The following is a 25,431-nucleotide window of genomic DNA, read 5'->3' on the forward strand; positions in this document are numbered from 1 at the left end:
AAAATAAAAATGAACAAAGGGGATGCCTGGGTGGCTCAGTCTGTTGAGTGTCTGACTCAAGCTCAGGTCATGATCTCAGGGTCCCGGGATGGAGCCCTGCATTGGGCTCCCCACTCAGCAGGGAGTCTGTTTCTTCCTCTCTCTCTCTCTCTCTCTCTCTCTGCCCCTCCCACTCATGTTCTCTCTCTCTCTCTCTCGAATAAATAAAATCTTTAAAAAAATGAACAAAGAACTTAAATAGACATTTCTCCAAGGAGATATACAAATGGCAAGTGAGCACATGAAAAGACACTAAACATCATTAATCATTAGGGAAATGCAATTCAGAACTGCAAGATACCACTCCATTATGACAACTATAAATTTAAAAAACGGAAGATAACAAATATTGGCAAAGAAGTGAAGAAATTGGAACCCCTGTGCTTTGCTGGTGGGGATGTAAGATGGTGCTGCTGTTGTGGAAAAACAATTTAATGGTTTCTCAAAAAGCTGAACAGAATTACCATATGCTTCAGCAATTCTGCTTCTTTCTAGGTATATATTCTCAAAAGAATTGAAGGTGGGGACTCAGGCAGGTACTTGTATGCCCACATTCACAGCAACAGTATTCACGATAATCAAAAGGTGGTAGCAACCAATCCCCACCTACAGATTTTAAAATGTGGTATATCCATTCAATGGAACTCGGCGGTAACCCTTAATTGGCAGGCACTGGGAGTAGGAGGGAATGGAGAGTTATTGTTTTATGACTATAGAGTTTCTGTCTGGGCTGATGGAAAGTGCCAGAAATGACAATGATGATGGTTATGCAACACTGTGACTATACTTAACAACACTGTGAATATACTCAGTGCCCCAGAATTGTGCACTTAAAAATGATTACAATGGTAAATTCTATGCTATGTACGTTTTACCACATTAAAAAAATAAATAAAAATAATAGAAGAGCAGAAAGCTGAGATCGCTGAGCCCAAGGGGCTGTCACAATCCCTTGCCCAATTTCCAGCCAGTTCTCAGACCTCATCTACTGAAATCTCTTTCACATGGGGAAGGATCCAGCAACACCATGAAAAATGTATATAGGAGTGATGTCCTAATTGCTCTGTGAAAGGACCATGTTCATTTACTCAAATGGTTGCATCCTGGAGAAAGGGAAAACCCAGACCATTTTACTGTGGGCTCTACATCATCACTGATACCTGGAACCCAAAATACCATCACAGCCTCCACGTTAGAGTTGAGTGTAGATGATTCAGGTAACAAATGGAGAACTGGCCTGATTCCATTTCACATGGGGTTCCTAACCTACCCACTGGTTACTTCTCCAATTTTTGAATGTATAATTGTAAGACATTTAGCGTTTGGCACAACTTCCACAGTGGTTCTGACCTTGAGAATAAGAGTTATTTTGTAAGTGAAAGCTCCTGAACTGACCCCCTTCAAAAGGATTTAAACAAAACAAAACAAAACAAAAAAAACCACCAAAAAACCAATGCCGCTTCCTGGAAGAACAGCAGAGGTTTATGTCATGGCTAAAGACTTAAAGGATGCAAGTAGGGTGCTGATCTCTAGTGAAACTCAATTTAATTCATTAGTCTGACACCCTGCAAAAACCAAAAGGATCACACAACACCCCTTCATGATAAAACACTCAAAACAAATGAACTTTCTCAGGGGGTCTGAGTGGCTCAGTCAGTTAAGTGGGTAACTTGATTTCGGTTCAAGTCATGATCTCAGAGTTCTGGGATGGATCCCTGATTCCCACTACCTGTTGGGCTCCTTGCTTAGTGGGGAGTCTGCTTGAGACTCTTTCTCTCCCTCTCCCTCTGCCCCCCACCCCTGCGCTCACATGCTTATGAGCACTCTCTCTCTCTCTTTCTAAAGTAAATAATATATTTTTAAAGATTTTGTTCATTCATTTGAGAGAGAGAGAGCATGAGCAGAGAGGACAGGGAGACGGAGAGGGGGAAGAAGACTCATAGATGAGCTGGGAGCCGGACATAGCCTCGATTCCAGGAGCTGGAGATCACAACCGAGCTGAAGCAGACATTTAACCATCTGAGTCACCCAGGTTCCCCAGTAGATAAATAAATCTTTTTTTAAAAAGTGAACTTTTTCAATCTAGTAAAGGATGTCTATGAAAAATCCACAGCTAACATACTTAACGATGAAGACTGAATCCTTCTCTCTAAGATCAGTAGTTACATGAGAATGCCCACTCTCACCACTTCTGCTTGACATTGTATTGAAAGTTTTATTAGGGACAATTAGGCAAGAAAATGAAGTAGAAGGTAGGCGTACCTGGGTGGCTCAGTCGGCTAAGCATCTGACTAATGGTTTTGGCTCAAGTCATGATCTTGGGATTGTGGGACTGAGCCCACAACAGGCTCCATACTCAGCTCTAAGTTGGCTTGGGATTCTCTCCCTCCCCCTCTACCTGAATGCCTGCTTTCTCTCTCTAAAATAAATAAATAAATAAATAAATAAAATCGATATTAAATTTTTTTGAAAAAAAATGCAGTAGAAGGCATGGATATTGTACAGAAAGAAGTAAAAAGCTGTGCTCACTGATGAATTGATCTTGTATACAGAAAATCCAACAGAATCTCCTATTAGAATTAATAAATGAGTCCAGCAAGTTTCAGGATATAAGATCAATGTAAAAAAAATCTATTGTATTTTGGGGCGCCTGGGTGGCTCAGTTGGCTAAGCATCTGACTCTTGATTTTGGCTCAGGTCATGATCTCAAGGTTGTGAGATCAAACCCCTTGCTGTGCTCTGCACTGGACATGGAGCCTGCTTGGGATTTTCTCTCTCTCCCTCTCTCTTAGCCGCTTCCCTCTCAAAAAGAAAAAATCTATTGTATTTTTATACACTTGCAGTGAACAATTGGAAAATGAAATTAAGACAACTATTCCATAAAGCCAAAAAGGATAAAATGCTTAGGAATGTTAACAAAGAAGTGAAAAATTGATACTCTGAAAATTATAAAGCATTACTGAAATAAGTTAAAGAAGATCTAAATAGGGATGCCTGGGTGGCTCAAGCGGTTGAGCACCTGCTTTCAGCCCAGGGCATGATCCTGGAGTCCCGGGATCGAATCCTACATTGGGCTCCCTGCATGGAGACTGCTTCTGTCTCTGCCTCTCTGTGTCTCTCATGAATGAATAAATAAATAAAATCTCCAAAAAAACTTAAAAAAAAAGAAGATCTAAATAAATTGAGATTTCCAATGTTCATGGATTGGAAGGATTAATGTTGTTAAGATGATCTTAACAATGTTGATCTAATGTTGTTAAAATCCCCAAATTGATCTACAGCTTCAACACAATGCCTGTCAAAATTCTTCCCAACCTATTTGTAGAAATTAACAAATCTGGTTCTAAAATTCACATGGAAATTCATGGGAACCAGAATAACCAAACCAATGTTGAAAAAGAACCACATTAGAGAGCTCACACTTCCCAATCTCAAAACTAACTGCAAAGTTACAGTTACCAAGACAGTATGGTATTGCCATAGGACAGATATATAGGTCCATGGAGAATTCAGAATCCAGGAATAAGTCCTCACCCTTTGGTCAATTTGTTTGCAACCAGGGGGCAAAAACAATGCAACGGGCAAAAGAATAATCTTTTCAATACATGGTGCCAGGGCACCTAGGTATCCACCTGCAAAAGAACGAAGCTGACATTTACCTCATGTCATATATAAAAATTCACTCAAGGGGTGCTTGCCTGGCTCAGTTGGCAGAGCTTACGACTCTTGATCTCAGGCCCCATGTTAGGGGTAGAGATTAAAAAATAAAATCTTAAAAAATCTTCACTCAAAATGGATCAATGTAACTATAAAATGTGTAGTTTATAAAACTGCAAAACAGGGATCCCTGCGTGGCGCAGCGGTTTGGTGCCTGCCTTTGGCCCGGGGTCCGATCCTGGAGGCCTGGGATCGAATCCCACGTCAGGCTCCCGATGCACGGAGCCTGCTTCTCCCTCTGCCTATGTCTCTGCCTCTCTCTCTCTCTCTCTCTCTCTCTCTCTCTGTGCGTGACTATCATAAAAAAATAAAAATTAAAAAAAATAAAATAAAACTGCAAAACATTAGGGTAAATCTTCATGCTCTTGGATTTGGCAATGGTTTCTTAGATACAATAGCAGAAGTATTTAAAAATCAAAGAAAAAATGGGATTTATTCAAATTTTAAAACTTTGTGCTTCGGGACGCCTGGGTGGTTCAGCATTTGGGCGTCTGCCTTTGGCTCAGGGCGTGATCCCAGAGTTCTGGGATCCCTGCTTCTCCCTCTGCCTATGTCTCTGCCTTCTCTTTGTGTCTCTTATAAATAAATAAATAAAATCTAAAAAAAAAATTGTCCTTCAAAGGACACCATCTAAAAAGTGGAAAACTACTCATAGAATGAGAGGTTTTGCAAATTATATATCTGATAAGGACTGTCTTAAATATATGAAGAACACAACCCAATAATGAAAAGATAAAACAAGTTTCTAGGACTCCAGTGGTCCTATGCTAGTCGTTCCATGCTAGAACATTCCTTCAAAGTACAGGACAAGGGATCTCTGGGTGGCGCAGCGGTTTGGCGCCTGCCTTTGGCCCAGGGCGCGATCCTGGAGACCCGGGATCGAATCCCACATCGGGCTCCCGGTGCATGGAGCCTGCTTCTCCCTCTGCCTGTGTCTCTGCCTCTCTCTCTCTCTCTTTCTCTCTCTCTCTCTCTCTCTCTCTGTGACTATCATAAATAAATAAAAAAAAATCAAAGTACAGGACAAGTAATTATGATCCGCCCCTCCTATCACTAAGACACAATACACTGCAGAGAGGCTTCTTTGGGTTTCCAGGCCCCATGTTCCGCACTTGGGAATACTGCCCTGAGCAGTTTGTTGGGTGATATGGAGCATGCCAACTTTATGTGGAGCCCAGAGGGGTCTGCAGGAGGTGTAGACTTTGGCACAAGCAGCTCTGCGCCTGGCCCTGTGATCTGGCGAGCCCATGGCAAATGCTACAGCAAGACAAAGAGGTTGAGTTGGGGCCTCTGGTAGGTTCCAATGGGAGAGCTGCACCAGAGCCCTTAGGGTTCTAGAGTGAGACCATGCCACACACCATTCACAAAACAGCTCTTGGCATGTTACTGGGCCCCAGCAGGAACTGGGCATCTGACCTTGGGCTATTAAGTGACCACATGACCAAAATGGCTCATCAGAGCTGGACACTGTCAGAGCCACCAAGACTTTAGGTACCGTTGTACAATGGAAGTGGCGTTGCCAGGACCAGCTCCGAGAAGCTGCCTAAGCAAGGGACTGCCACTCCCAGGTGGCCTCTCTCACTACACCTTGGGTGGCCCTGAATGACAGCAGTGAGGGGAAAGCCTTCTAAAGAGTAGAGCTTCTGCAGAGCGCTGTATTGCCCACGTTGTATGGAGGGAAAAGTGTCCAGGAAAGGAAGACACACACCCGTTTGCCACAGCAAACAGTTGAGCTGGTTGCCTCAGGGGGGCGCAGACATTGCAAGAACAGAATTTGAGACAAGGAAGTCAGGAGAAGGGGCACCTGGAAAACCAGTGTGACATGTAATGGCTTTCCAACTGATGGACCCAGGGGTCCAGAAGGGACACCCTGCTCCCCAGATGGGACATCCTGCTCCCCAGTACTCCCAGAGACCCAACTGGGGAATGTGTGTCCTCATTCTTGAAACTTTTGGTTCTGGGTCTCAGAAGGGGGTAATTTCACCAGGAACACAGTAAGAGTGGCACAAAACATGAGCTATGACATATGCTAGGTCACTCAGGGCTCCTCATGCCACCAAGCAAAGGGGTACCCATACTGGCAGAGGTCCTACACCCAGATCCTAGGAACAGGGATGTTTGGTCTTCCTGTGCCCTGGATGTCCTGTGGTGTTCCCTGCCCAGTTGTCACTGCGAATGGGCCGATACAGCCACACAGCCTGAGGAGGGCAAGGTACCCGGGGAGGAGCAACTGAGCCGAACCATCCGATGAGGCACCCAGACCTTCAGAAGTGCTAGGCACTCCTAAGAGAGGAGGATCTAGAAAAGGTGGGGGAAGAGGGAACAGGCGGTGCCTGGTTACAGTAAGCAATAGAGGCCATAGCCCATCACAGTAGCTCTCCTGTCCTGTGTGTGTCCAGAAACTGGGGCCGACCAGAATCCTGGGGACCTGAATGCAATGAACTTGGTGTGGGACTGAGCATAGCAGGGCTAGGGTAAGCATCCCCTGCATGAGCGGTGACCTGGAGCTGACCCGATTCTCTGGAGCATCGACTCGGTGGAGCCAACTTGGTGAGACAGGCTGTGCACCCTGACCTCGCTGAGGGTGGCCTCCCCCTTAGCATTTCCCCTTCCCCTCCACCTCCCTCAAGTGGTCCCCAAACCCTCCCTCCCGCTCCTACCCCACCCCAACCTCTGCTCTGTTCCCCAGACCTGTTGCCATTTTCAGAGTGACATATAAACAGCCTCCCATGGTATAGACACCTCTGAGACCCATTCCTCCACTCGGTACAATCTTCTGAGATGGCTCTGTGCTGCCGCACGTGTCACCGGCACCCTGGGCCCCTCCCTGGGTGGGGGACCACAGCGTGTCTGCCTGCTTACCAGCTGGTGGCCATCTGGGTTGTTTCCAAGCTGTGGCGATGGTGGAGAGAACTTCTCTAAACACGCAGGGGCAGCATTTTGTGTGAACCGAAGCTTTCATTCCTGCAGGGCCGCTCCAGGAGTGGCCCTGCGTGCTCGTGCAGCAGGTGCGCGCTCACCCTGTAAGCGGGCTTCTGAGCACCAGCACCCCCTTCCTTCAGGCAGGCTCTCCCTTCTCACTGTGGGCAGCTGAAGGAAGCGGGGCACCTCCGCAGCTGGATCACCTTACCCATAGGGGACACGTCCTATTTCCTGTCCCACTACAGCTGACCATGTTGCTAAGCTTCTTGCCACCCCACACCAAGGGGCCCCTTTCTTCTGTCTTCTCGTAAGATTTTTCTCACTTCCCTATAAGACCCCGCTGGCAGTCTCGGCAGGGTCCTTGCGGCTCCCGCTCCCTGTCCAGTCCCAAATCCAAAGCCGCGTGCCTTAGGCCTGTAGGGGCAGCATCCCACTCCGGTACCCTACACCGTCCGGTTACCCAGAGCTACGTAACAAGCCACCTCAAATCCAGCGCTATGAACACACACACAGTCACCGCTATCGTGACCTCTCACCGTTGTCGTTTGGGCCTCCTGTGTGGTTGCGGCTGATGACACCTGGGACAGAAGCCACCCGAAGGCTTCCTCCCTCACTCTCCGTGCTGCCTGTTGGTGGCCCTGCAGCTGAGCCGCGGCTGGAACGCACCTCTGCGCGTGCCCCTTCCCGCGGCTGCAGGTGTAGTTGGCTCAAGGAGCAGACGTCCCAAGATAAGGGAGAGAGAGGAGCTGGGCCACCTCGCTGTCTGAGCCAGCCTCAGAACTCAGGGTCAATGGAGGCGCCTGGGGGGCTCAGTGGGTTGGGCATCCGATGTTTGATTTTGGCTTAGGTCATGATCTCAGGGTTGTGAGATGGAGCCCTGCGCAGTGGGCTTCGTGATCGGCTTCGTGATCAAGTCTTGCTTGAGATTCTCTCTCTCCCCCTCCCTCCACCCCTCCCTTCTGCCCCTCATGCTCTCTCTCAAATAAATTAATTTAAAAAAAATCAATGTCACTTCTGCTCCATTTCAGAGGTTAGAAGTGAGGCCTGAGGCCAGCCCATGTCCAAGCTGAAGGGAATTCACTATCACCTCTTGAAGGGAGAAGGGTCAAGGACTCTCCTGACAGGTTTGGAAAGCACCAGCGTGGGCCCCTCACCACAGTGGGCTGGTGAAGAGATGGGCAGAGGTGGGCAGGTAAAGAGATGGCACGTTTACCGGGTGCACAAGCAGGTAGGTGACCCATTCATCAAGGCAGAGAATACCAGGCAAGGAATTGTTTGTTTGTTTGTTTGTTTGTTTGTTTAAAGATTTTATTTATTCATTCATGAAAGACACACAGAGAGAGAGGCAGAGACCCAGGCAGAGGGAGAAGCAGGCTCCATGCAGGGAGCCCGATGTGGGACTCGATCCCAGGACCCCAGGATCACGCCCTGGGCCAAAGGCAGATGCTCAACCGCTGAGCCACCCAGGCGTGCCAAGGAACAAGTTTTGAGAGGATCTTCAGTCCATCCGAGGCCTGGTGGCTTGGAGGTGTTTACAGGTGATCCAGGCACTTGGGAGATTCCAGCCCGGCGCAGAGGGAGAGGTCAGACAAGAGGTATCAGCCCAGGAATCATTGTCACAGAGATGGTGTCTGAGGCTTGGAGGCTGCAGGAGGTCACCCAGGGTGGGAATGGGGCGGGATGAAGAAACTGCCAGGCCTGGAGGTAGAGGGGGGCACAGTCTTCCTGACCCCATCCTGTCAGATCTCCCGCTTTGACGGGCATTCAATCCTCGTGCGCCTCTCTGATCACATGGTGAGCACGCGGTTCTATGTTGGAAGAGGTTTCCAGAGTCCTCCAGAGGGACACATGGGAAGAGATGGGAGGTATGGGGCTGCGGCAGCCACCTCGCAGTCATGAGGCGGCTGCCACAACAGTTCTAGTAGTGGGGGCCCAGGACTTGTGCATCTGAATGCTGAACCACACCATGGTTCCTCCACTAAGCATTCAGATGGACAAGTCCTGGCTCCCCCTACTAGAACTGTTGTGACAGGGGTTGAGTTGGCAGGTTCTGTCCCCTGAAGTCCAAAGTCTCCTCACTGATACCAGAGCGGAGTCAGCAAAGGAGTCTGAGCAAGGCTGTGAGGTGGGAGGAGAAGGGAGGGAATGTGAGTGCGGCGCCTGACATGGGCACCTGCCACTCATGGAGCCCCGCGTGCCCAGCCCGGCTCCGACGTCTCCCACGTGGTGACCTGCTGAGTCCCAGCACCAGCATCTCTGAAGTTAGGTTGCTATAATTATGCTATATATTGGGAAACTGAGGCACAGGGGGCCGGGATGAACCTCTGGAAGCTCCTGCAGCCAGGAAGTGATGGCTGGGATATGAGCCACGCAGCCTGTTGCTCAGTCCCGTGAACCAACCGTGTCTTTTCCAGGGGTCCAGGGAAGAGGGTCTTAACCCGGGCGCCTGACAGGCTGCTCGGGGCTACTTACCTGAGGATGAACGGCCTTCACTGAATTTGGCAAAGTGCAGGCAGTCAGCAATGCTGGGCAGCGTGACCTCCCAGGGGTGGGCAGTGGCCTGAGGAGTGGGGGGCACCGAGCCCTCAAGTCACTCTCCAGAAGCTGGGCCACCGACAGGGTGGGGCCGGGGTGTTTCATGGTTTCTTGGAGGGGATTCTGGGACACGCAGGAAGCACGAGGAGGGGTGGCTGCAGAGCACTGGAGTGGGGCCTTCAATGGGGTCTGGGAGGCTGGGTGACCCAGTAGAGAGGGTAGAGACTTGGGGCCCTGGGCCGTGGGGATCCAGGTTTGGTGGTGAGCAAAGAGCTCCCGCTCCTCCTTGCCTCCAGGAGGCTGAGGGTCCCGCTGTGAAGTGGGTGGGAGGTTGGGGGCCAGAGAGGGTGCGATCGGCGGGCTGCCAGAGCAGTTGGGCCCCCCTGGGGGCAGGAGCCCTCCAGAGTAGGGGCCAGGAGGTTGGCAGTTGGGGTGGTTTTCTCCAGACTTGCCCGTCGCCCTCTTAGAGCCCCCAGGGGACGAGGGGCCACTGCGGGACGTAGCCCGGGGCTCGGCCAGGTCGGGGTGGCCCCGGGCCCCGGAGCAGGGTGGGACCTCCGGGCCCCGCGGACAGGGGGAGGCGGCCCTCTGCTTCGGGGACAGAACAGCAGCTCGGGGGCGGAGGGCTCCCCGCGGCCCCTCCCCGCGGCCCCCGCGCGCCGATGCGGAGCAGGATCCCCCGCCGCCGCGGTCGGGGATTAGCGCGGCCCGGGCCGGCGCGGCGGGATTAGCCCGCGTGGACTCGGCGCTCGGCCCGGGGATTACCGCGCGCTCCCCCCGACGTATATATCCCCGCGGCGGCGGCGGCGGCGGCGGCGGCGGGCATGGCGGCGGCGGGGGGCGCGGCGGGCCGCGGGGGCCCCGGGCGGCCCTGCCCCTTCTCCATCGACCACATCCTGTCCAGCCCGCCCGAGCGCAGCGCCGCGGCCGCCCGCGCGCCGCCGCCCGCCGGCCGCCAGAGCCCCGCGGAGCCCGGGGAGCCCGGGGCGCCCGAGGCCGCGCCCTGCGGCTGCTGCTGCTGCTGCGGACCCCGCGCGGCGCCCCGGGGACCCCCGGAGGCGGCCGCCGCGCTGGGTGAGTGGGCGCGGGGCGGGCGGGCGCGGGGCGGCTGCGGGCGGGCGGGCGGGCGGGGCCGGGCCTCACTGCGCCCTCCCCCGCAGGCGCGCGGCTGCCGTGGCCGCTGAGGCTGGGCCCCGCGGCGCCCTCGCCCTTGGCGGCGGCGGCGGGAGGCTCGGGGGCGCTGCCGGGCGCGGGCGGTCCGGGCCCGCAGAGGCGCACGCGGCGCCACCGCACCATCTTCAGCGAGGAGCAGCTGCAGGCGCTGGAGGCGCTCTTCGTGCAGAACCAGTACCCCGACGTGGGCACCCGCGAGCGCCTGGCCGGCCGCATCCGCCTGCGCGAGGAGCGCGTGGAGGTGGGTGCCCGCGGACCGACGGACGGACGGGCGGACGGACGGGCGGACGGGCGCGACAGGCCCGCGCGCCTCCCTCCCCTCCCCCCACTCCTCGGATAGACGGCGGGGGCGGGGGCGCGGGAAGGGGGCGCTGGACCTGGACGGCAGGTAAGGCTGGTTTTCCTTCGGTTTAAACTTTCTTACTTTCGCGGATACATGGGCTCCTGCGGCTCGTGGAGGAAGCCGGGAGGAGCAGCGAGCTGCGGGGCCGCGGAGGGGGGGGACCCGCAGCCCGCGCAGCCAGCGCAGCCCCCGCCGCCACGCCCCTCGGGAGGCGCCCCCGCGCGGGTCGGGGTCCGGGTCGGGGTCGGGGTGGGGGTCGGGGTGGGGGCGGGGCCCGGGGCCCGGGCTGGGCCTGAGTCGCCCGTCCTGCTCCTCAGGTCTGGTTCAAGAACCGCCGGGCCAAGTGGCGACACCAGAAGCGCACGTCGGCCACCTCGAGGCTCCTCCCCGGGGCCAAGAAGTCCCCGAAGGAGAGCTGCTGACGGCCTGGAAGCCGCTCGTGGGCTTGGCCGCGTCCCCGGGGCCCGCTCGGGGAGGACACGGGTCCGCCCGAAACAGAGCTGAGAGCCGCCGCGGGGCTCCGCCCGCCTGTCCGCAGCGCTCCCGCAGCCTGGAGCTAGTGCTCGGGCAGGAGGCGGCCGTGGGACCCCCCTCCCCGCCCCGGCCCTGCCCCGTGAAAGGAGGGAGCCCCACGTGCTCTCCTCCCCGTGACTAGGGTCGGTGGGCTGGGTCCGCTTCAACTCCCCCCCCCCCCCCGCCCCCAGGACAGGAACCACCCCTGGGCAGGGGGCCCGGAAGCCTCCTCTCCCTCCCCTCCCCCGCATGCACACCGCTCCCTCGACCCCGCCTCTGGAGGTTTCGAGCTTTCTGGGGCGGTCGGCTTGCGCGTCCTGCACCAGGCCTTGGTGTCCAGAGCTGTGGGATAAGAGCGTTGGGTGAGGTCATCTCCCTGCCCCGCTCCTTAATTCTGTGAGCCTTGCCTGCATCCTGGGAAATAAAAAAGCAACTGCAAACCGCACAAAAGCAGTCCAGAGTTTAAAGTCCGCCGTGGCTCCACTCCCACATCCAAGGAGTGAGGGCCACCTTACCTTGGGGAGCGCAGCCCAGAGAGTCCTCAGTCCCTGTGCTCCCCAGCACAGCAGACCACCCCACAGATCATGGCCTAGCACCCCCGGGGGGCTGCACTGGCCTCCAGGTACTGCTCATGGGTGGAGATCCTTGGCTTCCTCCTTCTGGCGGGTTTCCAGGCCGTGTGTCTGCCTCCCTCTCCGCCTTCCTGTTGGGGCCAGAGGAAGTCTGACTGGGGAGGATGCACCACATGCCTCTGCCACTGCCTTGGAAAGTGTCCGTTTTCCTCTCCATCATCCTGACCCCAGGGTGAAGGAAGGTCCGAAAACAAGGCTTTGGTTCCCCCCGAAGGCCCCTCTGGTGGGCTCAGGGCACCTGGCACCATGAGCTGGCTTGGGGACCATGCTCTGCCTCCTTACAGGTCCTGGAGGAAATGGGCCAGGGGTATCTGAAAGCAGACGCAGTCCACTCATTAAAGGTTTAGAAGCCAGGGCTAGCACTCCCAGGACTCTCCAAGGCTGGCCGGCTCAGAGAACACTGAGCACCCAAGCTGTCTCTAACTGCTGGGAGCCTCCAGGACAACAGCACTCACCTCCACCCCTCAGGCTGCACACTTCTGGCTGTCACAGGCTCTCCCCCTGAATGCTGGCCTTATCCTCGCATACTGCACAGCGCGCCAGCAGCGCTTCCCTCAGGCTGGGATGCCCTCATCTGGCTGGGCCCTGGGACCCTGGCCCCCCGGTTGGCTCTTCGTCATTGCACAGCCGTGATCAGAGCCCTGCCTGCGAAGGACCAGTGGCTGTACTGTCCTCGTTTCTCTCCTTTCTCTCTAGCTGCTCCTTGGCAGGCTCACCCCCTACAAGCTGCCCATTAACGTGGGCATCCTGCAGGCTGGGTCCCAGGCATGGGCCCCTCCGCTCCATTCTCTCCTTGCTTCATCACTTCCACCTCAGTCTCCAACTCCTGTATCTCTGCCACATTTACATCTCCAGCTCAGACTTCTTCCCTGAGCTGGATATTTATGTCCCACTGTTCCCTTGACTACTCCACCTGGAAGCCTGCAGCGCCTCAAAACCACCTTGTCTGCGGCAAACTTTCCTTTTGCAAACCAGGTGCATGAGCCAGAGAGCTGGCAATCAATCACCCGCACCCTTCGCCCCCTCACCCACCACACCCAGGCCAGCAGCAAACCAATACTTTTTTTCATTTTATATAAATTCAAGTTAGTGGGCAGCCCAAGTGGCTCAGCGGTTTAGTGCCACCTTCAGCCCAGGGTGTGATCCTGGAGACCTGGGATCGAGTCCCGCGTCGGGCTTCCTGCATGGAGCCTGCTTCTCCCTCTGCCTGTGTCTCTGCCTCTCTCTGTGTGTCTCTCATGAATAAATAAATAAAATCTTTTTTAAAAATTCAAGTTAGTTAACCTATAGCAAATCAATTTTACTCCCCAAAACAATCCCAGAAGCTCTCTTCTCCCCAGGTTCAATGGTAGCAACCTGATGGAAATGCCATCATCCGTCACCTTGCCCATTGCAGCTTGTCCACCTGCAGCCGTTCTGGTTCCTCTGTAATTCCTTTTCTGTCCGGGCCAGGGTGCACATGTGAACCCGCCTCTCCCCAGCCTACAGCATTCCAAGGGCTTCCCGTTGTTCCTAAAGACAAAACTCACCGAGACCCACGAGGCCCCGCAGCCGGCCCCTGCCCCTGTGGTGTCATCTCACACCTCACCGCTCCTTGCACTCCGTGTATCCAAAGGTTTTCTCCCTCTTGCTGCGAGAACTTTGCACCTGCTCTTGCCCTCCACATGATCAACGTCTGTTCATTCTCCGGCTCGGCAGCTCCCCAAGGAAACATCCCCTGCCTGCCCTGTAGAGGAGGATTCCCCAAGTACAAACTCTTTCTTTGCACCCTCTGTCCCCTGAGCTTTATGCCTGTTTGTGGGATGATCTGCTTAGTGTCTGTCTTCCCCATTCGACTGTCAGCTCCACAGGGCAGGAGCCGTCACCATGGAGCTCCCCACGGAATAAAGGAATGACTGCCTATAATACGAATTTGTTCTGGGGCAGAACTTACCTGTTTGGCATCATTCACAACCTCCTTTAGGGAAGACATGATCATTCCTGAAAAGTGGTTGGGCAATTTTCTGGTCCATTTCAAAGAGAGTTAAGTTAGCCTTCTTCTGGAAAGCCCACTGTGGTGTTCAGGGACCGAATTTTATTTATTTATTTATTTAAATTTTATTCAATTTTTTTTATTTTTTTATCAAACCATTTTATTGAGGGGCTTTGGGGAAAGGTTAGAAAGGAGGAGGACAGGGAGACCTGACGTCCTTGGCCCAGCCACAATCTTTCCAGCCGTATAGTCGCCGAAAGGGACTGAATTTTTTTTTTTTTAAGATTTTATTTGTTTATTCATGAGAAACACACACAGAGAGGCAGAGACACAGGCAGAGGGAGAAGCAGGCTCCTCAGGGAACCCGATTTGAACCCGATCCCCGGACCCCGGGATCATGCCCTGAGCCAACGGCAGACACAACCGCTGAGCCACCTGGGCGTCCCGGGACTGAATAATGTTTAACCAGACATTTCTTTACCAGACCATCGGAATTTTTTTCTTTTGTTAGATAACGATCCAGAAGAAATGGTCCTCGGGTTCTCTTCTTGTATAGAGTTTAAATAAAAACTTTCAAACCCATCTATAGACAAAATGTGTTTTTGTTAATAACGCAGGAGCATGCGCAATGATGACTTGCGAGAAACTGGAATTCAAGGCGTTTCAATTTCGCAGCGCTGAAAATGTTCGCTATTAGAGTGAAGGACACATCCCTTAGTCTCTCCCACCACAGCGCCCCCTGGTGCCCGTAGTTCAGAGTCGCAGGACCAGAGTGGGGCTGCTGGAAGACTTCAATTCCCACAAGGCCTTTTGGTGACGTCACTAAGGAGCGCGGGCCGGCCTCGAAACGCGCGGCTCTCCCATTGGTGGACTGTGGTAGGCGCCTGCGCACTTAGCACAGTCCCGCCCCCACCGTCTCCCGACCCTTTTCCGTACCTGCGCCGCCAGAGCGGTCCTGGGATAGCGATGGAGACGCCGGGAGCGTCAACCCGGGCCCTATTGCTCCCTCCCTCGTCCGGGCCCCGGAGGAAGCGGGCGGTAGGGGAGGCCCGGGCTGCGGCGAGCAAGCAACGGGTCCTGGACGAAGAAGAGTACATCGAGGTAAGAACTTGATGCGACGCTAGCGAATTCGAGGTCCCTTCCCTGCCTCGCGCTCCTGTCGGGTCCCTGCTCTCGGGTCGTGGCGGACTCGTACCCTTGCGGAGGTGGGGCAACCCGAGTCTGTGCTCTTGGGGTGTGGACAGCCGGAGCGCCAAGTAAATACAGTGTAGAGAGAGGTGTCCTTGATGGGGAGAGGCACCGGCAGTATTAGGGGAGAGAGGGGGCGGCTTTGTGTGTGTTGGGGGGGCGGGGCGGTCGGGGAAACAAGGTGTCTTATTAAAGCATGAAGAGGCGTGTGGAAGGATGGTGGCAAAGAAGACTTTCTACAGAGTTGTAACAGCAGATGCGGAGGCTGGAGGTCTTGGAGACAGCCTCTGATTGCATCAGCATCGCTGAGTTAGTGGGCATCCAAGGATCCTTGAAGTAGGTTTTAATACTACAGCAAATATGCAGGGAAAGGAGCTGGCAGGGAGATTGGAGGAAATCAGTTTGGCTTTGGATTGGTTAAGTTTGGGAGGCCTCTGGGATAGGCAGCTGGCATTAGTGGATAGAAGGGTACATAGATGAGCAGCTTAGGATCAGGTCTGTCTGGAAGTACAGATTGGGGAATCTCAACCCCGTCCTGTTGGTGGGGGTGACAGGCTGAAATCATCCAGATAAAGGGATCCCATTGGAACTAAGAGGTCTTGGGTGGAATGCAGGGGCAACACCCACCTTGACCCAGCTGGTGTGAAGGTGGAGCTAGCAAAGGAGCATGAGAGTGACCAGTTAGTGAGGGGAGAAAGGTTTCATGGAAATCAGATGAGCGTGGAGTAATGTCAGATGTTGCCGCAAGATTACAGGGGATGCTCATCCTCGTTAGAAAGTGCAGCTGAGCTCAGGGGATCACTGGGCTGGTTAGAGGTTGTGGGCATCAGCAAGGACCTTAGCATGTATGTTGCTAGACTGAGGGGCAGAGGAGAGGCAAATGTGACCTCTGACTTTTGTTCTGACTTCTGACAGGGTCTCCAGACAGTCATCCAAAGGGACTTCTTTCCTGACGTGGAGAAGTTGCAGGCTCAGAAGGAGTACCTGGAGGCTGAGGAGAATGGAGACCTGGAACGGATGCGGCAGATTGCCATCAAGTTTGGCTCTGCCCTGGGCAAGATGTCCCGGGAGCCCCCACCGCCCTGTAAGAGCGACAGTGGTTGGCAGTGAGGAGAGCTCCTGCTGAACTGCTGCCTTAGGCTGGCTCTAATCCCTACCCCCTCCCTCCTTCCAGATGTGACTCCAGCCACATTTGAAACCCCTGATGTGCACACAGGCACCGGAGTGGTGGGCAACAAGCCTCGGGGCCGAGGCCGGGGCCTGGAGGATGGCGATGGTGAGTGAGCCCTGGGGTTTGCTTGCAAGTCTCATCCTGTGCATCCCTGAGGGCTCTCTGCGTAAATCGCAAGCCATGGGGTTAAAGAGCATTGGTCTGGGAGGCAGACGTGGGCGGTTTTCCGAGCCTCTGGCCCTCCTCTGTGGAATGGAGATCTTGCGACCTCTCTCCCCAGCCTGCTCACGGTGTGCCAGCACCTACCCAGTGTGCTTTGTGGGCCTCGAAGGACCCCTTTCCTGCTGCTGTCTTAGAATGCCTCAGGGTCTCTGCACTTGTTTCTTCTCAGTCAGTCACTTCCCCTGGGTAACTGCACGGCTCTCCTCATCTTTCCCCTCAAGCCTCTGCTCAGATGTTACCGTTTACGGAACCCTTTCCTGACACCCCCCAGCATGCCTTCCTGCCTGGCTTTTGTTTTCTTGCTGTAGGACATGGCACTTAAAAAGGCATTTTTTTTCTGTTTGTTGCTTTTCCTCTCTACAGGAGCTTCTCTGTCTTGCTTCTGTGTATGTATCCTGCACCTAGGACAGCACATGGCATGTTGTGGGAGTAGAACAAATAAGTTGTGTTCTCCAATACGTGTGTTGGGGGATCATGACATGTTCCAACTTTTTATGAGGGAGTCTTTCTAGGAGAGAGCATTTTGAGCCCTGTTGGACACAAGTGTGCACTGCCACGTGACTTTCTCAGGATCAGTGGACGATTTTGTCAGAAGACCAGGGCCCAGGCAGACAAGATGGTTCCTGTTCTCTGCTAGGTTCTAGTCTTGAGCGTGCTGTAGATGCTCTGTGTGCTTACATAGATGAGATATTTTCCCTTTCAAAATCCAGCTTTTTGTGGAATTATCCTAGTCCATCGTGTCCTTGGAGCTTGATTTTCTACTGCACATGGCAGATGAGTCACAGGCGATTTACAGATTCTTATCTACTTATTTATTGGGATTCTACTTATTTATTTCTTTGAGAGAGTGAGTGAGCATGTGTGTGAATGATGGGGTGGGCAATGAGAATGAGAGAATTTCCAGCAGACTCTGTGGTGAGTGGGGACCCCAACGTGGGGCTTGACCCCACGACCCTGAGATCATGACCTGAGCTCAAACCAAGAATCAGAAAGATGCTGAACCGACTGAGCCACCCAGGCGCCCCTCAGAATCTTTATTTTTTTAAAAAAATACACCTTGTCAACGGATCTAATAAGATATAGATAATAACCATATTAATAAGCTAGGTGGTGGGTACCATCATTGTTCACGTTCACAGGTGAGGAAGCTAAGGATCAGGAAGGAGTAGCTTCTGCAGGTTTCAGACCTATTTGGTGATACAATGGGGTTTGAGTTCTCATCTTTCCAACCCTGGATCTTGGAACTTTTAGCCACTGTGCTTGGTACAGTGTAGCAAGTAGTAGGTGGTGAAGACTGTCAGTGGAATGGAAGACAAGACATTCCTCTTGACGGTCCCCTCTGAAGTGCGCACCACTGTACACAGTGCAATGGCACCACCTCACTGGGGGTTCCCCTTCCTATGGTGGTGGGTGGGGCGGCTGGGGTTGTGGCCCAGTGCCTATGAGGCCCCATCTGGACCACTGGATCCTACAGGGTCCTGCCCTCAGGGCCTGCTAGCAGGTTAGGAGGCTTAGGTGACATCCACCCACATGTAGCACAGGTACCGGGAAGAGAGGAGCAGGCAGGGTAAGGATGGAGGGAAAGCTTGGAGCTTTAGAGGCAGGCCCTATAGGACTGGTGCAGTTTGGGCAGGGCAAGGCTTGCTGTGATCACCCACCTTTTCTCTGACCCCTGGATATGTCTTGGCCTGTGTGAGTCAGACGTATGTTTCACTTGACATCCAGCAGCTGAGGAGAGCCTCTGAGCGCTCCCTGGGCAATTAGGGGGGTGATCCCCAGGGGAGTGGTCTGGCAGTGTGGGTTCTCACCAGAAGACCCACAATGAGGATGAGGGTTCCCACCTTACTTACGGGTCCTGGGATTGAGTGACTACAAAGCATTTATGCTGTTTGTGGTTCTGTGTCACCCCACCTATGCCCCTGAGCAGGAGAGGCTGGAGAGGAGGAGGAGAAGGAGCCTCTGCCCAGCCTGGATGTCTTCCTGAGCCGGTACACAAGTGAGGACAACGCCTCCTTCCAGGAGATTATGGAGGTGGCGAAGGAGAAGAGCCGGGCACGCCACACGTGGCTCTACCAGGCCGAGGAGGAGTTTGAGAAGGTGTCCTTGGGTGCAGGGGCACAGGAATCCTCTGTCGGGGTGGAGGGAGTCCTGGGACCAGGGGCACAGTGCCTAGGGCCTCTCTGACCCTCACTTTCCCCCTGTGTCACAGAGGCAGAAAGATAATCTTGCACTTCCGTCGGCAGAGCACCAAGCCATCGAGAGCAGCCAGGCTGGCGTGGAGACCTGGAAGTACAAGGCCAAAAATTCCCTCATGTACTACCCAGAGGGTGAGCAGGGAGGGCGGGCGGGCAGGCGGCAGCAGGTGGGACCTCGTGTTGGGTCAGGCCTTGAGGATGTATCTGTGCTCCCCGGTGTATGGGACTTGGAGGGGTCCTGGTCTGCCTCCAGGCAGAGGGTGATGTAAGCGCTTTGCCCGGCTTCATACTTCTGGTCACCGGGGAATGACTTGGCCTCTCTCTCTCCCCTGAGCCTTGAGTGTGGGGCAGCGGTGGGGCCTACCCACCGTTCTGACACTGCTGCCATCTCTCCTGCATCCGCCAGGTGTCCCTGATGAGGAACAGCTGTTTAAGAAGCCGAGGCAGGTGGTGCATAAGAATACTCGCTTCCTCAGGGATCCCTTCAGCCAGGCCCTGAGCAGATCCCAGCTGCAGCAGGCTGCCGCTCTCAACGCCCAGGTGAGTGGCCGGGGCTGGCTGTGGGCAACCACCATCTCCCCAATCTTGGTTTCCTTTCTTAAATTAGTACTGTTCTTGGGTTAGGTGGAACCTAGCAGCCTGTGAGTACGTGGGGCTCCTCTGCAGCAGGGGCCTGAGCCTTTTCTCGATTTGTATGGGTTACCACTGGGGTACTATCTTGGCCAGAGACGTTCTGTGGGTCAGTTCTGTGCCAGCTCCCTGGCGACAAGAACATGAGAGAAGGGAGGCTGCTGGGAGCCAGCCTAGGCTGGCTAGACCCACACCCATGCACCAGGTAGGACAGGGATAGATAGATAGATGGGGTGCGCAGGGTAGGGTGGGGTGAAGTTTGGTGGGGCACACAGCAGGGTGTCTGAGTCTGGGAGTCATGGTGCAGTGGTGCCTCCAGTGGTCATAGGGTTGAAGTGAGGCAGGAGATGGGGAGACTGTCCTGGAGGCTTCTGCCAGTGCCTTGTGGGGAAGAGGTCAGAGCAGGGCCTAAGTCAGGAGCTGCTGAGGGCAGCTTGTGTGGGGATATAGCCTGACGCCCAGGGCTCCGGCGCTGCCCTGCACGGAGGGAGGGGAGCTTCCCTTGCTGCTCCCTGCTCTGAGAAAGTCTTCTTCTCTTTCTCCAAGGGGGATACCACCCATAGAGCTCTGGGTCTGCCCCGGGGAGGGGAGGCGTTTCCAGCATGTTCCTGTGCATTTGTGCATCAGTTAGCTGGAGAGAGTGGGCTTGGGCCCCCCTAACACTAGTCTCTCTTGTTCCAGCACAAACAGGGCAAGGTGGGCCCTGATGGCAAGGAGCTAATCCCCCAGGACTCCCCACGAGTAGGCGGATTTGGATTTGTTGCAACACCCTCTCCTGCCCCTGGTGAGAAGTGGACCTGCTGACGAGCCCGGCCCCTGATAAGACTGCCTCTGGGAGATGGGCTACTCACTGGAGGTGGCTCTAGCACTGTTGACACTTCTCCATTTCTGCCACGTGTCTCATGTGACTCGGGGACCCAGTGTCCCACCTGTGCAATGACAGGGCTGAACAAGGCTGTGGGTGGGCTGGACTCTCAGGTAATGCTGACCTGAGATGCATGGGGCCCAGCCTATGAAGCTGGGCAGTCTTCATGCTTGCCCTAAGCAGAACAGGCTGGTTTAGTTGGGAACCAGGGGTGTCGAGGCTCTGCTGGACAGATGGGCTGTGGTGAGCATGCTGAAGGTCACAGCGAGAGGCCAGGCACAGGGAAGCGAGGTGGAGGGACACAGGGAGGAGGCTTCAGGCCCCAGCCCTGCATGGCTTCACAAAGGAGGTTTATGAGTCTCGAGGACAGTCTTATGGTGTAGCCATGCACGTGGTGTCCTGCCCTCCCAAGCACTGGCCTCTGTATCCTGGGCTGCTGGTTCATGTGACCTAGGCCAGGATATCTGGAGGTGCTACAGGTTTGCCCAGGGTTCTGGGGAAGTTTTGGGCTCTGAAAGGCCCCAAGTGTCTCCTTTTGGGTGGGGCGCCATAGCAACCTCCAGGAGGCCCCCACAGCCATGTGCTAGGCTAGGAGCCTAGTTGATCCAGCCCAGCTTCTCTGGGGAGCCGCCTTTCCAGGCTAAGCCCTTCAGCTGTCAGAGCCTGGGCCTGCCTTGGGCCTTAAGTGGCCTTGTGTTGTCCTCTCAGAGGGCCGAGCTGCCAGAGTTCCAGAGTCCTGGGGAAGGAGAGTGGGCTACTGCCAGCCTTCATGTTTGTTAGCTGGGACACGCATGGTGGGAGCTGGCTGTCAGGGCAGGCCTGGTATTGCCCACCCACCCCACCCCCATCTGCATCCCCTGGCCTGAAGTGACTATGAGCTGTCCATCTGCAGGTGTGAATGAGTCACCGCTGATGACCTGGGGAGAAGTTGAAAACACTCCTTTGAGAGTTGAAGGATCTGAAACCCCCTACGTGGACAGGACGCCAGGACCAGCCTTCAAGGTGAGTCATGATGAGGGGAGTTCGGAGGGGACCCTGAGCAGGCATATGGCCGTCTGAGCATTTGTAGTTCCATGCACAGAGGATGGGCTAGCTGCCACTGGTCAAAGCAGAACCAACTGAAGGGCCAAGCCATGTTCCAGGCTACACACCTGTGCAAGCACTGCACTTCTGAATAAGACCAGAGCACTGCGCACAGGTGTGAGTGAAGGGGGGGACTCCGGTGTGGGGCTAGGGCACCAAAGCTATGGCCCGCTGAGCTTGTGGGCCTGTGGGGTGGGAAGGGCCCTAGAACCCCAGTGTTCCATGGGATGTGGTTTGTGTCCTCAGAAGGATTGCGTGCTTGCAGAGAGAGGCCTCTGGTTAGAGAGCGTGAACCAGGAGGCACCAGTTTTGTAGAAGTTGTCAGAGGGGGTGGTTCATGAGGCCTGGACCAGGTAGGGTGGGGAAGCTGGGTGCCAGGTGGTTTGTGGAGATCGAGTGGCCTAGGCCGGCCCCAGAGAGGCTTTGGGAAGGCAAGGTGCTCCGGTATGCACAGTTTGTTGGGGAAACTGAGTGACTGGCGTAGTTTGGAACAGGAAGGAAGAGAAGTCGCTGGAAGCTGGGAGCATGCAGTCCTGTTCTCAGGGTGCTGGGCCAACGCTCCCTACCTGGATTGCTAGGAAATTGCAGGAGGCAGAGGTCAGTGTTGTTGCAGAGAACAAAGGGTGTGGGGTTACATCATCTGCTTTGAAATCCCAAAGGGTTAGGCATGGAACCTGCCATTAATGTAGGTCTGCCGCATGGGGAGCTAGGCTAGAGGTTGTCTTGAACTGGTTCCTCTAAACACTTGCAGCGTGTAGTTTGAAATGCAACAGAAAAAGAGATCTTGGGACGCCTGAGTGACTCAGCGGTTGAGCGTCTGCCTTTGCCTCAGGGCATGATCCCGGAGTCCCAGGATCGGGCTTCCTGCATAGGGCCTGCTTCTTTGCCTGTGTCTCTGCCTCTGTCTTTTTGTGTCTCTCATGAAGAAATAATCTTCAAAAAAAAAAAAAAAGAAAAGAAATATCTCATTCACTGTAGCAGAAGAAGTTCGGACTAACTAGCAGTAACTTAGCTTTCATAAAGAAACCACAGGCTTGTGCTACAGGCTTATGTAAGGAAAATCAGAGAGTGTGGGCCACACTATGCTGCCTCCCCGGAATAGCACTGCTCTCGTTCAGAGAAGGAACACACATCCAGACAGAATGTATGCAGAGGATTTTGGCACCTTGGTTCTTAAATTTGTCTGGGACCCGAGGATAACCAAGAAAAACTGAAGAGGATTCCGTGCCAGCAGGTGTCAGGGCACACTGAGGGCGTGGGGATATCACAGGTCTTCCCCTGGTCCTGGAGCCTACCAGGCAGCAGGGAAGAGATCGTGAACAAACCTCAGTCCAAATCCGAATTCAGGGTACATGAGAGACAACCGTTCAAGCTGTGCTGAGCAAGAGCATTTGGACATAAAGTGCTTGGTACGCACGGCAGAATGAGTTCCCGAGGTGGAAGGGTTAAGTACAGAAAACGTAAATGTAAAACAATAAGACAATAGTAGTCAAGGTTTTTTTTTTTTTTTTCTTTTTTAAACCTCCCATCTCTAAGTGCTAGTTTTTTTTGTTTGTTTTTTTAAGATTTTGTTTATTCATGAGAGAGAGAGAGAGAGAGAGGCAGAGACACAGGCAGAGGGAGAAGCAGGCTCCATGCAGGGAGCCTAATGCGGGACTCAATCCCGGGACTCCAGGATCATGCCTTGGGCTGAAGGTAGTGCTAAACCGCTGAACCACCCGGGCTGCCCAGTAGTCAATGTTTAATCTGAGATAAAGGTAGGAAGGAGTAAAGCAGAGAGAGACATCACAGAAGAGACACGGAAGCAAGGTGTAGGTGATACCATGTGAGGCGTAGGCTTAAGTACAACAACAACAACAACAACAACAAAAAAGTCATGAATGACACTGAAAGCAAATAACTGAGAAGGAGTTTGTTTGGCAGAGCTTAATGTAACGTTAACTTAGAGTAAAACCTAAAAAAAAAAAACACAAAAAACCTTAGAGTAAAAGCTTAAGTAAGCAAGCAAGCACTTTATTTTTTTTTTTAAGATTTTATTTATTTATTCGAGAGAGAGAGGCAGAGACACAGGCAGAGGGAGAAGCGGGGTCCATGCAGGGAGACCGACGTGGGACTCAATCTGGTGTCTCCAGGATCACACCCCGGGCTGAAGGCAGCGCTAAACCACTAAGCCACCAGGGCTGCCCCTAAGCAAGCACTTTAATAGAAAAATAGGGATCCCTGGGTGGCGCAGCAGTTTGGCGCCTGCCTTTGGCCCAGGGCGCGATCCTGGAGACCCAGGATCGAGTCCCACGTCGGGCTCCCGGTGCATGGAGCCTGCTTCTCCCTCTGCCTGTGTCTCTGCCTCTCTCTCTCTCTCTCTCTCTCTCTCTCTCTCTCTCTCTCGCTCTGTGTGACTATCATAAATAAATAAAAAATTAAAAAGACACTAATGCTATAATAGAAAAATACGACAAGGATCTATTTCGGGAAGTTCTGGAAAGAAATAGAGAAGGTCAATGGAAGTTAGTCAACAGGCAGTTTATTCTGGTAATCAGAGGAAAGCAGATTCAAACCAGACCACCTTTTTCCTAAAAGACTGTCGGGTTCGTAAGTTGGCAGTGCTGGCTTGCGGGGAACTGTGAGGACAGGTGGGAGGCCTGGGCCTTTGCAGGTGGGCAGCTCACCAAGCTGGTCAGGGGCCTTCCGGGGGCTTTTAGGGAGGCAATAATGTGTTGTGAGGATCACAGGGGCCACGGGAGAGAGGCAGGTGCCCCAGCAGCGAGGGATTGCCTGACCTGGCGGCAGGCCACCCACGCACCCACTTGCCTTGTAGATCTTAGAGCCCGGCCGCAGGGAACGGCTGGGGCTGAAGATGGCCAACGAGGCTGCCGCCAAGAACCGGGCCAAGAAGCAGGAGGCCTTGAGAAGAGTGACGGAGAACTTGGCCAGGTATGAAGTGCCTGACCCCACCCAATGCAGTGTGGATGCACACTGTGCAGGGCAGGCCCAGGGGTCCTGTGCCGGGTCCTGTGGCGGCTCCTCGGGTCCAGGGTGCAGCCTTTATGAACCAGGATGCAGGCCCCTCCGTCCTTTCCTTCAGCCTCCTCTCGGCACATCCCTAGGGCCCCTTGTCCCACTTACACACACCTGTCAGCCCCGTGGAAGCAGGTGTATTGTCCTCCTTGGAGAGACAGGGTCCATCCCAGCCCCACAACTAAAGGCAGCACCACTACTTGACCTTAAGTTTGGCTACAGTGCTGTATGGTCAGCCAGTAGTGACCACACATCACCCATGTATCTTCCTGTGGGGCCATGGAAAGCCCTGCTGCTGGCAGTACCCGATCAGGCCTAATGGTGCCTCTTTCACCCACCCCTTCTACCCCAGCCTCACCCCCAAAGGCCTGAGCCCAGCCATGTCCCCAGCCCTTCAGCGCCTCGTGAGCAGGACGGCCAGCAAGTACACAGACCGGGCCCTGCGAGCCAGCTACACCCCATCTCCAGCACGTTCGACCCACCTCAAGACCCCAGCCGGTGGGCCTCAGACCCCCACGAGCACACCAGCTCCTGGCTCTGCGGCGCGCACCCCCCTCAGCCAGGACCCCGCCTCCATCACGGACAACCTGCTGCAGCTCCCTGCCCGGCGCAAAGCCTCAGACTTCTTCTAGGGCCAGGCCCGGGTCGGGCCTGTGGAAACTGTGGAGCCTGCAGGGCCGCAGCCCACTCAGCAGAGGACTCCGGCCTTCTGGGGACCCAGGCCCGGGCCAGAAATGGTGGCTGTCCCAGGAGCCACAGAAGAGATGCCGTGCCTTGGCCAGGCTGGCACAAGACTTGTCCCCGCAGCCCCTGGGGTATGTCCCTGGGTCTTGTTGAAACTGTTTTCTATCAAAGCCTTCCTTGCCTGTTTCTATTTAGCTGTCATTAAAGAGCACCTGGCACAGTCGGGCAGGACCATCTCTCCGGCCCGCTCTGCACAGCCCGTAGGCTATCTTCGTGCCCACGTCCCAGTCTCAGGACTACAGGCCTCCCTGGGCAGAAGCTTCTGGGGGAGGTGGACTTGGAAATCCAGGGTGTCTGACCCCTCGTGCCACTCTCTGCGTTGCTCCCCCTCTGGGAACATGGAATAATGTGGCCCCCTGGGACTTGGAACCTACCTTCTGTGCTCAGCTCACGGCACACTGGGCCCAGCCCCCTGAGGAAAGAAAACCCTCAGAAGTTATGCCCCTCAGGTCCCCGGGGCTCTGCACCCAGG

The 25,431-nt window shown here is 54.5% G+C and overlaps 2 protein-coding genes and 1 long non-coding RNA gene across 3 annotated transcripts; 2 read left to right on the plus strand and 1 right to left on the minus strand.

Moving 5' to 3' along the window:
* The first annotated feature begins 7,973 nt into the window (after window positions 1-7,973).
* On the plus strand, window positions 7,974-11,185 carry GSC2 (goosecoid homeobox 2). Its single transcript, XM_055321956.1, has 3 exons — window positions 7,974-10,287; window positions 10,374-10,627; window positions 11,047-11,185. The coding sequence occupies exons 1-3, from the start codon at window positions 10,038-10,040 to the stop codon at window positions 11,149-11,151; spliced, it is 609 nt and encodes a 202-aa protein (XP_055177931.1). The 5' UTR covers window positions 7,974-10,037; the 3' UTR covers window positions 11,152-11,185.
* LOC129507530 (uncharacterized) lies at window positions 10,486-13,396 on the minus strand. The gene is made up of 3 exons (XR_008664021.1): window positions 13,257-13,396; window positions 11,758-11,945; window positions 10,486-11,656 (listed from the first exon to the last, which is right to left on the minus strand). It is a non-coding gene; the product is annotated as an uncharacterized LOC129507530 (long non-coding RNA).
* A 1,375-nt stretch (window positions 13,397-14,771) lies between these two features.
* ESS2 (ess-2 splicing factor homolog) lies at window positions 14,772-25,122 on the plus strand. Its single transcript, XM_055323360.1, has 10 exons — window positions 14,772-14,947; window positions 15,950-16,118; window positions 16,209-16,310; window positions 18,355-18,524; window positions 18,637-18,754; window positions 19,029-19,162; window positions 19,934-20,036; window positions 21,010-21,119; window positions 24,016-24,131; window positions 24,568-25,122. The coding sequence occupies exons 1-10, from the start codon at window positions 14,813-14,815 to the stop codon at window positions 24,845-24,847; spliced, it is 1,437 nt and encodes a 478-aa protein (XP_055179335.1). The 5' UTR covers window positions 14,772-14,812; the 3' UTR covers window positions 24,848-25,122.
* The last annotated feature ends 309 nt before the right edge of the window (window positions 25,123-25,431 follow it).

Source organism: Nyctereutes procyonoides, unplaced genomic scaffold, assembly GCF_905146905.1.
Source record: "Nyctereutes procyonoides isolate TBG_1078 unplaced genomic scaffold, NYPRO_anot_genome, whole genome shotgun sequence".
Classification (NCBI taxonomy): Eukaryota; Metazoa; Chordata; class Mammalia; order Carnivora; family Canidae; genus Nyctereutes; species Nyctereutes procyonoides.

What these genes read in the sequence shown, in the direction of transcription:
- GSC2 (XM_055321956.1), top strand. Translation starts at nt 10,038, where the DNA reads ATGGCGGCGGCGGGGGGCGCGGCGGGCCGCGGGGGCCCCGGGCGGCCC. An exon ending in GGAGGCGGCCGCCGCGCTGG is followed by an intron (nt 10,288 to 10,373) that starts GTGAGTGGGCGC and finishes CCTCCCCCGCAG; the next exon opens with GCGCGCGGCTGCCGTGGCCG. An exon ending in TGCGCGAGGAGCGCGTGGAG is followed by an intron (nt 10,628 to 11,046) that starts GTGGGTGCCCGC and finishes CCTGCTCCTCAG; the next exon opens with GTCTGGTTCAAGAACCGCCG.
- ESS2 (XM_055323360.1), top strand. Translation starts at nt 14,813, where the DNA reads ATGGAGACGCCGGGAGCGTCAACCCGGGCCCTATTGCTCCCTCCCTCG. An exon ending in ACGAAGAAGAGTACATCGAG is followed by an intron (nt 14,948 to 15,949) that starts GTAAGAACTTGA and finishes GACTTCTGACAG; the next exon opens with GGTCTCCAGACAGTCATCCA. An exon ending in AACACCCTCTCCTGCCCCTG is followed by an intron (nt 20,037 to 21,009) that starts GTGAGAAGTGGA and finishes GTCCATCTGCAG; the next exon opens with GTGTGAATGAGTCACCGCTG.